Source organism: Oxyura jamaicensis, chromosome 4, assembly GCF_011077185.1.
Source record: "Oxyura jamaicensis isolate SHBP4307 breed ruddy duck chromosome 4, BPBGC_Ojam_1.0, whole genome shotgun sequence".
In the NCBI taxonomy this organism is placed as follows: domain Eukaryota; kingdom Metazoa; phylum Chordata; class Aves; order Anseriformes; family Anatidae; genus Oxyura; species Oxyura jamaicensis.
In genome coordinates, this window is record NC_048896.1 from 63,083,686 (window position 1) to 63,095,776 (window position 12,091).

The following is a 12,091-nucleotide window of genomic DNA, read 5'->3' on the forward strand; positions in this document are numbered from 1 at the left end:
AATTCCAAATACTAAGAAATGCCTATTGGATGAAAGCCATAAGTCAGACCTTTAAAAATTCAGTACAAAAATATCATAACTTAGATGGCAAACTATGTTTTTCTTCTTACTCCTAATCTTTGGTTTACAAATCTACTAAAACAAACAAACAAAAAAAAACATAATAACAAGTAATCTGTCTATGCTTTGGTTTGTGCATAAATAATCAACATACTGTCAGAAATAAACAAAACATTAAAATGCTTGGGATTTCAGAATGGGAATGAAATGAAGCCTACATTTCCAGAGACTCATATCTGAACATGTAATTACTTGAAAGAAAAGCCACAGCAATGGCATACAGACAGCTTAGCTTCTTTGGTTCTCAAGGGGGAGGAAGCAAGTCTTTACACAGTTTCCATGCACCCAGCACCTGACCACTAAAGCAATGTAACCGTTTAAAAACAAAAAGCAAACAACACACGCACACAGTCAAATCTAAAATAGTGACACCTGCCTGGGGAAACGCAAGTCATTACTACACAATGTAATAAAAATAAATATTTGTAGAAGCCCTTATATGAATTGAGAGAACAAAGTCCACAGAATCTCTACAGATTAGTGCTTCTAAAAGGTTCTATCGCTTTCCAAATTTATCTTATATCCATGGCACGACGACAATGTTTTCCCAGGTATGTACCTATGAACTCTATGCACATTACATGGGCACCAAACTGCCTTTTGTCTAGTCACTTAAAATTATAAAGGCCATATCATCAAAGATCCAGCTTTCTTGGTACTACTAAAAATATCGTTAATGGTTCACTGACTTCATGTTCCTAGCAAAGCACTCTTCTAGAAATTGGAGTTTTCTCTTAAGTTCAGTAAGACACTTGTATCTAATGACTTCTCTTTGGTCTGCCATCTTCACACTCCATAGAGACAGTTAATCAAAATAGTTTCACAGGAGAGTTAACAAGGCCAAGAGAAGTATTAATCTGTAATTAGTAAGGGAAAAAAAGGGAAGGCACTGATTATGCCACTTTTACTTAATAGTCCTTTACTCTAAACAATCCTACTGTCTCCAACAGAAATATTCATGTGCAAAATATAGAAGGCTGAGTGAAGAATATAGAGCTCTGGCCTAGTATTTTATCACTAAAATACCTAGATAATAAATACTTTGGAGACTGCATCAAGTGGTTGATTCTCCTAAGCAGCAATAAATGATCACACCTCATTTTCATAGGCAGATTATTACTTTTGATTACAAGATTAAACCCATAAGTATGCAACACTTGATAAATAATAAAACTACTTCACATAAATAGGAACATTGATTATTAATTTAATAATAAAAATTCACTAGCTTTAGAAGGACAACACCCAAACAACAATTAATTTATTAATTCTAAACCACTGTGACAACACTCTTCTCTTAGGCTCCTAGCCAAACCCCTATAAATGCCAAGACCAAGCAATAACATACTGGAAACTCTGGAATGTTTCCTAATAATAAGAGATATTAAGGATTAAAATTGAAGACATAAATCATCATAATACCTCTGTCTATCAGCCCAAGGTCCATAGTTGAAGTCTGTTCCTTTTCCACAAACAATGTCCAAACCCCAACACGGTGGCAGATCCTGTAATTTGCTATCTTCGTTGTTTGCTTCTCCATCATTACTTTCCTCTGTCTCCTCTGGTACAAGACCTATATTACATAATAAACAGATTATCAAAGGAAGCTGCTTCAAGTTAGCATGAAAAATGTTCGCTAAGCACAATACAATTAAAGTATTCTGATGTCAGTTTTATTTGAGACCACTATAGTACAGAGTTATCAAGCCACAATTCAATACCAACTCACACGGGAAGAACAAGAAATGACCGAAAATACTTGGGATTTTCTGAAGTACTGCTCACTAATGTCAGTGAAATGCTGGCATAAATAGCAGTTTTATCTGGTAAGTATGCTTTTTACCAGTACAGGCTTTCATGTAACCACACTCAGTTCCCAGTCCTACTTAAAAACCAAGTTCTGATGACCAAGTAAAAATAATTTCCACAGAAAACACAAGAAAATAAAAAGAAAAAACATACTGCAGTAGACCCAGAATTACTAGTAAAAATTCAAGCAGTTTTTCAGCAATGATCCGAAGTAGCCTCCTATCCTCTACCAATAAACATCATTACTGAATGATTTACTTTTTATTTTATTGAATGTTTTACTTTTTATTTGTTTTATTGAATCTGCCCAGGATTCAGAAAATGCTTTAAGTGGATTCTCAGTAAAAGCTTTTGCAAACAAACAAACAACAACAACAAAAAAAAAAAAACGCAAAATAAAGTGGTAACATAATGCACTGGATTTAAAGTGAAAAAGACAGACACTACAATATTAGCAAAAATAAAGGCATCAAATAACCTTTAGAAAAAAAATCAAAATATAGTAATAGGTGATAACAATAAATTGTCCCGATCCCCAACATACTTTTGGAAACCTGCATCATTGAAGTCTACAGCTTCAAAACATTGCTTGTTTTAAGTATCAGTGTTCACTGTTGCACACTGCATATAGACTCAAGAAAGGCACTGCTGACAGAGTGCCTACGTCTATATAAAAATACTCATCAGTAAAACCATTAGTTCCACATGTAGTTATTTCACCCTTGGAAATCCCCAGACCTCCTAGATGGACCGGTCTATATGGTGACAAAAAACATTAAAAAGAAAATGTTCAAAAATTTCAGTCTCCTAATAATGAAATGCACCAGTCTCCCATTTGTTTCAGAGTAATTTGAGGGGGGAGATTTTATTTTTAATTTGCAGAAGAAATTAAAGTACGAATCTAGGTAGTAGTACTTATGAGTGCTTTTATTCACTTCAAAACATTACAGTAGCTGTTTCAGTATAAAAAGAAATTATCTAGCAAGTGCAAATACTTAAATAAACAACCTTCACATCCCTTAAAACTTTAACAGAATTTACCTGGTTCATCCATATAATAATAGATATCAACATCATTGGACTGCATCACCACAAAACCTTCACCCATCAGCCTCGGTGGTCTGTAATGGAAAAAAGTGCAAAGATTAAAAATAAAACACTGAGATTCACCTTTATAAATTCAAATTAGATTGAATATAACAAGTTCAACATAATGGAAGAAATAACATAGGTCAAATTCACTTGTAACTTGCATGTAGTACATATTTAAGTATCATCAACAAAACTGCTAACTGCATCAAACAAGCCATTCTAAAAAATATTGTACTGAGAGTATCTGTATAGACTTACACAAGTCTAATAAAACTACTATTTTTTTTAAACTGAGAAGGTACAAAGGTTTGTGGAAAACCTCTTAGAGATCAGGGTCTTCCAATTCAGTGGAATGCCACTGCAGACCATGTTGCATACATTTCTGCTCAGTAATGCCAATTAAAAAAAAAAAAAAATCAAATATTCCAAAGTATTTTACAGGCTTGAACAAACTGAATGCCAATGCTAACCCACAAGCAACATGCCATACACTTGGAAAAGCCTTCTGATTCCAAGAGATTTCAGCAGCCACATCATAAGTCTACAAAGAACAACAGAAGCGCTATACTATGTGTAGTTCTACATCCTCATGGCAAGTACAAGCACTCATGCAGTTTTGTCCACATATGTGTAGGTTGAAGAAAAGCCAGATCCAAGCAGGAAACCACAAAGACACATTAAAACCCATTTGCAGAAGTCACCTATGTGCAATTTGCCTTTATTGCTGAACCTCTGATGCCCATTACGTTCGCTGAACAGAAAGACCTGTAGCGCTGGAGATACACCATATGTGGCATCCGGGAAGGTTTTGTGTGAAGGACTCCAGTTTGATACCATCCCTTGACAGCAGCTCCATGTGTCTATGCCACTCCTGGCAGCAGCCTGACTTTAGGGTTACTACAAGAGTGAGAGCTACCTTATCTGCTGGGCCTTGGTCCCAACACATGACCAGAAGGACAGGTGTGGAGGGGCCCAGCCCAGTGAGGGCACACAGCACAGGCTGCCTGGATGCAGCTGTTTTGGAATCCGTTCCAAGTGCAGGTTATAACTTGGGTTACTCTCTTTCCCTCCCTATCACTGCTGCTCTTCCTGGTCTATGTGCTACCTAAATTAAACTAGCTTCTGAAAATAAATGGTGAACACTCAGTCTGGTCTCAAGTCTCCCCTCAACAAAGGCTGCTGTCATATTGCTGGGCACTGTCTACCCCAAATTACAGGAACTATTTGATCATTACATTATTATTACTACATAAAATAGCTTAGAGGTTTAGTTAAGTCATGCATTAAGACAGCAGGCTCCTCTCTGCACAAAGACATTTCTCAAGCGCCATAACCCACAATCAGCTACCGAAGTTCTACTTTTAATGTTTCTTCTTCATCAAGAGCTCCTTTCTCCTTGTCCTACAACACATTCTTTCACCTGCTAATTGTTTTCTTACTAAAATAGCACTCAGAACCAGAGGGACAAGCCATCTTCAGTAATTAGACCATTAGTTAAGAGGGGGAAAAAAATGCTCTCTTCTTCCTTAATAGCATTTCCCTCAAAAGGACCCAAATGCTAAAGCTAATAAATCAAACACTTTCCCTACCACTAGTATGCTAGCCATACTACGACACATTTCTCACAGTATTACAACATATACACATTTATACATTATATTTTAATACTGCTAATAAAAATGTTAAAATGTGAAAATTATATTTTCACTGCAAGATATGTCTTTCTCGCTTTTCAACGACTTCTACATGTTTGCACTTCTTATCAAAAAGAAGAAAACCTAATGGCAGAAACATACTGTCGAAGATTGCGACCTGGTAGAAGCACGTTGCTCATCGCACCGCTCCTCATCTCAAAGGCAGGAACGCTCGGGGAACATGGCAGGCAGCAGACGCAGAGCCCACGTACTGCTGCCGCTTCATAAGCAGCAGAGTGAGAAAGTCTAAATCAATTTTACTGTAAATGGCAGCAGCGAAAGATGAAATACTTCCTATTCATTTTAATTTTCCAATTAGTTGTTTTTCCTGTGTAAAATTGAATTGGCCTCCTGAATGAGATGTAAATATAGCGAGATCTGGAAAAACAATTGTTTAGCAGTTCCTGAATAGAACAGGGAAGAGAAGTACTTAGAGATTTATAATAATAGCAGTTTATGGGGAGAGCTCAGTTCATTCTGCCTGTGCTCCACAACGCACACGCTCGGGCCAGCAAGTCCAAAAAGCTCACCGCTGCTCAGCAGCACCAGGCGGTCACTTCAGCCTCACAAATTTCAAGGAAGCCGCTCTGCTTTGTAATGCAGGAGAGGAGAAGCTCACAGTGTAACAGCTGCCTGCCTCGGCCACACAACTCACTCCTCTGAGCAATGCCACCAGCTGCTAGTGTCTGGCTATACCACCTTAGCAGGGCACCTTTTGTCAGGCAAAGTTTGCGTCTTATTTAAGAAGCTTCCTTTCACCATGAAAGTCAAACAGCTACTGTGTGAGGTGCCCTGTGTATGATGCCAAATTTTACTTTTCTGCTCTATCTGCTACGCATTTTGTTCTGTAAAGTACAGAATAATACACCCTTCTCACATGAAGTGTGCTCCCTGCTCTGACAGCACAGAGTGAATATTTTCATACCACACACATTTACTTCAGACTATACAAATACATTGGAGAAATTACATTCCTGTTTTAACAGAACTGGGCGTAATTGTACGATATGAATGCATACCGCACGCCAAATAACTGTTTACTTCTGCCTTCCCAACAGTGTTTACCTATACAGACTTAGTGTTGAGATCAAAGTTTACAACAAAATTGTTAAGATTTTATATAGAATTATATACAAAGACTTTGAGCTAAGCCTTCTTCAACACAATCTGAATTCACCAAGTCCATGGCCTACCAGCCACTGCCACTCGGCTGTAGGAAAAGCGGGAAGTGTTGACAGGAATGCCTTAGCAGCTGAGAGAAGGGCCAAACCCTCCCATCAAAGACCCGGGCTCATGCCATCCTCTTCAACTTTGCAGTGCTCCACTTTTTGCAGAACTCTGCTGAGCTCTTACACTAAACAGAAGTGGAGGAGGAGAAGGGATTAGCACATGGTAGCTGGACACCTTCCTCAGTCCTCCTCCTCACATTCTTCTAGAGCATATGCTCTACATACTCAATTAAACCCTTTTCCTTCTTGTTCTTGTTTTGATTTGTCTGAACTCATTACAGTTGTAAACAAACAAAAAATACTTTTTGCCTGTTCATTATGTTTCTTACAATCCTCGTTTGTATGCAAAAAGGGAAGTTCAATTCTGTACTGTGGTGTATCCATGGTTTGATTCTCTGAAGGAGACTATGAAAATACAGAGAAGGTGAGTCAAGCACCTTATCATTTTACATTACCAAGAAGTCAGAGGCCAGAGCAAACAACACAGCAGCCAAGAAAAGCAGTCTTTTCTTTCATAATGCCGTTGCTTATGCCAGTCCTAGGTGGTTAGGGTGACAAGTGACAGGTAGTGAACCCAGAACTGATTCATGTTTAAGACCAACATGCATTTTTCTTAACAAAGATGAATTCCCTGATCAGTGTTCACTGCACAGCCATGCAAACAAGACAACAGCACTGCTTCCTCTAGCAGTATTCTCAGCCTAAAACACACCTGAAACTATCTGCAAATAACACCAGATAGGAAGGTAGCTAATGAGGTCATCTGACCTGTTCTCTTCTCCCTCATCAGGAATAGTTAGTTACACCTCGCCCGACTGAAGTGGCAGAACCCTAGAAACCCCATCACAGACCATTCACAAAGATGGGTTAGATAATCATCTCCTCCGCTGTCATTACTATCATCATCCAAGACTAGTTCCTAATATCTACCTGAAGTCTCTGCTTTGAGCATGCTGACTTAGTCACAGATCTCCAAACTCATCCTGACCTGCTTTTCCTAGCACTTTTTTTTAAATTTGTGTTTCGGAGTATTTACTTGCAAAGTGTGATGGAGGTGTTGAGGATTCCTTTATAAATCACTGCTGTCAAGCCTGTTTTTTGATGTTTGTGTTGATTCTGAGTCGGTCTGCTACAAATTTTGTTGTCACTTAACTGTTTTCTATACATATATTGCCTGCAGGAATTTCTGAAAGTTAAGACGTGGCTTAATTTTTAAGCCAAAGAAGCACAAGAGGGCAGGCTCTCAAGATTCAAAAGCATTCCCATTTTTCAGTGAACTGGGTCATTTGTTGAATCTGCAGTAAATTAGGGCACATGTTTTCTGCGCACATTATCCTTCAGCCATCAAGAGCTGTAGGGATGGTAATAGCATAAAAGGAAAATACTTAGCGGAAGCACGAGAAAAAGCTAATAGTTTCAGTATCTTAATCCTATTTTGTTTTAATGTTGTTAGCTTGTTTTCATTATTAGTTTCCTTTGTTGTCATGTTTGAAGAGTGAGATTCTGTATATACCCACTGAGTATTATTTAAAACTGGAAAAAATATAAAGGTATTTTATAGGTGGCAGGATTTGGCTGATACAAATCCAACTAAGGTAAAGTCAAATGAAGCACAGTTTATTTCGAAGCATCATAATTAATTGTCTGGATACTGTTGCTTAGAAGCTATATAAATAGATAAAATCATTTAACATGAATTCATACATGCAACTGTCTAAGGATAGTATGCATTATTTACCTTCTATTGACCAAATAATACCTGTGAAAGACTTCAAAATTTAGCAGCTTTGTCCAAATTATCTGTTGAATATATGATTTCATAAGCATTGAATAAGATGATGCTGAAAAGTCTGGCTACGAAATTCATACCGTATCAAGAGTATTAATATAGTACACAGATGAATGTCTATCTGGTTCAAATGTAATAAAACCTGAAACCTAGTGTCAAAATACGTCATGCAAGCACCCCGTTTTTTGGTTGCTAGTGTTATTTAGTTTGTTAAAGCTTCATAAACCTGGCTGTCTAGGAACAGAATATGAAGAGGTAAAAAGGATCAGCAATCTGCCTTCAGAAGATAACCTCATTTCTACTACATCAAATATTATGCTGTTTTTCCCTTTTTTCTTTTTTTAATAATTTTCCAAGCTATATGCAAATCACCTCTACAGAACTATACACCTTACATCTTGTCTAAATCTGAAAATTTTACTGTTGTCAAAGCCTGCATATGGCTATAATATCCAAGTGAAGGAAAATAATAACTAAATACAGATTACTAATCATACAGCATAATTGACAAAAAAAATCTGTAATGACAGAAAACCAACACTTTTTTTCATAAACAAATAGTTTTGAAGATCCAACATTTAACAACTTCACAGTGTTAAAAATGCCAGCCACCTAAACCCACTAAGAAAAATAAAGTCACAGAAACACAGTCAACTTTTTCTTGATTTTCTTAAAACAAATTATGAAATAGGAATCTGAACAACAACAAAAAAAAACAGCAAAACTTACTCATCATTTTGAAGACCAACGTATCTTGGACTCGGAACCAGCATGACTCTAACATTTTCCAATTTTCCTTTCACGATATGCATAAACTGATCAAGGTGGCTCGAAGGTGGTTTTGTGGTATATGTCAAAAAAGCATCATCAAAGTTAATACAAAGTGTTTGTGGCTGATAATGATTCCCAAATGCCAAGCGACCCTAAATTAAAAAGAAGACCCAATTGCTTGTAATACACTGCTTATTGCATATATGTATAGATAATTCATCTATAATAATACAGTTTAACCGTCCCTATGCAAAGATTAGGGACCAGTATCTTATCTATAATCTATGCATAACTAAAATATCACCTTGCACAAAATTCCAGTATTTCGTATCCTATTATGTCAGTAACAGTTTCCCTGTTTTTGTGAGGCAGCATTAACTCTTAAGCAAAATGGCCAAATACCCTTATTAAAAGATGTACTGAAACAAACAAAAAAAATGTCTAACACCCATTACCTAGCTTAATTACATGATATTCTTGAAATCATTACAAGCCTAAGAAACAAGTACTTCCCAAAATAGAGAACATAACTTTGTTTCTATGAGCACCAAAACTATTAAAAATCATGATGGAAAACAAAAACTAAATAGAATGTAGAAGAAAAATGAGTCACGAGCCTGATTTTTATGAATGTATCAGGGACTTGTTTGACTTACCGTGCTTACATTGACTTTAATGACAGGAATAAGCGATCTCCATGAAGAAGAAGGGTCTTGAGATTCTGTTTTTACTTTAACACTACGGAAAAAAAATGTTTTTATTATTTTCTCTTTTCTGCAGAAGAACTAACCAAGCTTTTTTTCTAGGGATCTGCAGTGCACAGCTCTAGGGGAATACTTCTTTTCATGAGGGTACCTCCTCTCAAGGACCTGCTAGCAGCCTACAGACTCAGAGCCCGGAAGCATCTACAGTTACACTTCGGTGCTGGTGTATTGTGAGCTAACACAGGTAGAAAGCAAGCATGCCATGTTGTAACAGAGCAAGTTAAATACATTTTCCTAAGGAGAACTTGGTCTGTTCTATAAACAAGTCAAATACTCTTTTTAAGTCTTTGGTGAAGGATCTGTCACTTCCCAAAGGGAGAAGTCCCTCACGCATGTGTTGGTAAGGGTGTTGAAAGTGAAGTATGAAGAGATTGGCTCGATTCGCAGCCCCTACCCAGATTCAGGATTACCACAGCATGCTGCAAGCAGCCTACTACATAATTTAGTAACACATAGTGGCCTGGCCTGGACTGAAGGACTGAAGTCTCATTAGAACTTCTCTCCTCATGTCAATAAATCAGTGTGATGTGATTCTTCCCAAAAAGAGGCTTGTAATCGAATACCTGACACCACTACAAATAAGCTAAATAGAGAAACTTTGTATGTCCACACCATGCTTTATGGGGTATCCAGAGATAGGAAAAAAAATAATAATTAAGTTTGTGTATCTACACACGCAATCACACACTGCTAAAAGTGTAATGCAAATCAGCCTGAGTGTAAAGCTCAAAAACCATTTAGTCCTCCGATATGGATCCTCATATTTTGTCTATTCAGTGTCCTGAGGGACTGTTACTTCTACTGAGCAATGCCGTTATTATCCTGCAAGCATAATCATTTTCAACACATCCTCCCTTTCTACAGAGTGCTTCAAACAGATTTTTCAGCCTTTCTCTGATCATTAAGCAAGGGGTATTTGGTTTGTTCGGTTGTGGTTTTTTTAATTGTTGTGGTAGGAAGTCTGAGGGAAGGAAAAATATTCAGACTGTCAGGCCTGTCAATGCAATTTCTCTCTCCACTGTGCTTCAGCCATTTGGCCTCCAGAGCATACGTTAACAAAACATTACCCAATTAGTTCAGCACTTCGCAGAACAAAGCATCAACAAAATAGCAAAATGAATAATAACTTACCTTTCAAGATTGGCATGTGCTCTTTGCCTTCCGTTCACTTGTGCTTTTTCATCATCTTTCTTTGCTGGAATTATTGTGGGATCCAAGCCAAATAATTCTTGAAGTTGTCCATAAAGCTCAGAACGGTTGTACACGTGAAATTCAAAGTCATTCACCATAATATACAGTCTTGTTTCTGCCTTTGGATCTAAATGAATAGTAGGAAAAGAGTTCCTAATTCTACCCCAACATTTCCTTTAAGTATTTACAGTTTTACAGATACATACATTTTGCAAAAAACTATCTACATGGTAGTTAACAGCTGCTGAACTACGTATTAAGATACAGTTAAATATATATATATTTATGCCATTCTAAGCAAGTAAGTGAAACTTGGCAAATAAAACAGTTGTATACAAAACATAAAACCTGAAGGAAATTTCGCCCTTCGGTCACAATGCAAAAATAAAACCAGAAAGGAGCTGCACAAAATGGTAAATTAGGGTTATTCAGGCTCATATATAAAGCTAATGAAAAAAAACAAAATCACTTGACGCACAGCACTAAATCCTGAGTGCCAAACCGAGAAGCATCTTCGTTTTATAGAGAAACAGCTTAAATATGGAGAACTAACAAGAAGCATACTTATTTCATGCAGTCAATCAACATTTCCATGAATTTAAAATTTTAACTGTAGTATCCACTTGGCTCTTTAGTAAATAAAAGTGAGTTTAACATCTGCTGGTTGCATATAGAGCTGTTTGTGACATACTTTCACCTTGGATAGTATGACCTAATTATGTAGTTAATGTGAGGAAAATGCTCACACAACTCCCTCCTGATTGAAAGTGTTGAAAGAGTGCCCACTACACATTTACTCAGGAGATCTGAGTTGCTCTAAAATCTGATCTGGTCCCTCTAAGCCAAATGCACTTTAGGAAACTGAAGCATCAATGGTTATGACAGCAGTCACGAACCTGTAACTCACAGGGATTATACTGAAGGCAACGTTCCCCACAGACACTAGAAATGAGCACGTCACAGCTACCACCACTGCTGTGGTCAGGAGCAAGAGAAGAAACCCAGCAGCCCTTTGTGTATGTATCCAAGAGCCAATGTTTAGAGATCTCGACTTTACTTGTCAGAGAAAATGACCAACAGGAACATTATGCAGCTCATCAAGGGGACGTGCAAAGTCCTGCACCTGGGGAGGAATAATCCCATATACCAGTATGTGCTGGGAGCCACCCAGATGTAACACCTTAGTGAGGCCTACGAGTACTTCAGGATCCTTCACTAGCCTTCTCTGAATAGATAACAACAAAAACCCACCTCGTCCAACACCCTTAAATATGTCAAAATGAAAACAGATTGAGGTCACATCGTTTCTATACTAACAGGACCAAGTTTATCACAGCTATTAACAACAAATTCCCATTCCTGCTCCATTTCTCATTATTGCACCACTCAGCACTTCAGGCGCAAAACTTCAAAACAAAACAGAAAAACATGAACTAATCATTACTGCTTACATTTAAACCTTCACAAGATGTACTTTTTCCAAGCAAAAATTTTAGAAGACTTAAGGTTTGTGTTTTTATAGTAATCTGGTGGCATTTTTAAATATTTAATAGGCCAGTTTCAGCCTATGCATTTTCCTATAGGAACATTTCATGTCTATTCTGTTTTTCCTTTTATGAAGGATCTGAGACA

At 37.3% G+C, this 12,091-nt stretch overlaps 1 protein-coding gene across 10 annotated transcripts in view; it reads right to left on the reverse strand.

The window, feature by feature from the left end:
• KIAA1109 (KIAA1109 ortholog) overlaps positions 1-12,091 on the reverse strand; it is a 115,029-nt gene that overhangs the window by 86,623 nt on the left and 16,315 nt on the right. For all 10 annotated transcript variants that reach the window (XM_035323487.1, XM_035323488.1, XM_035323495.1 and 7 more), the window contains exons 6-10: positions 10,400-10,586; positions 9,161-9,242; positions 8,463-8,656; positions 2,971-3,050; positions 1,543-1,693 (exon numbers count right to left, since the gene is read on the reverse strand). In XM_035323487.1, coding sequence (XP_035179378.1) covers positions 1,543-1,693; positions 2,971-3,050; positions 8,463-8,656; positions 9,161-9,242; positions 10,400-10,586 — 694 coding nt within the window. The remainder of the gene's footprint in view (positions 1-1,542; positions 1,694-2,970; positions 3,051-8,462; positions 8,657-9,160; positions 9,243-10,399; positions 10,587-12,091) is intronic.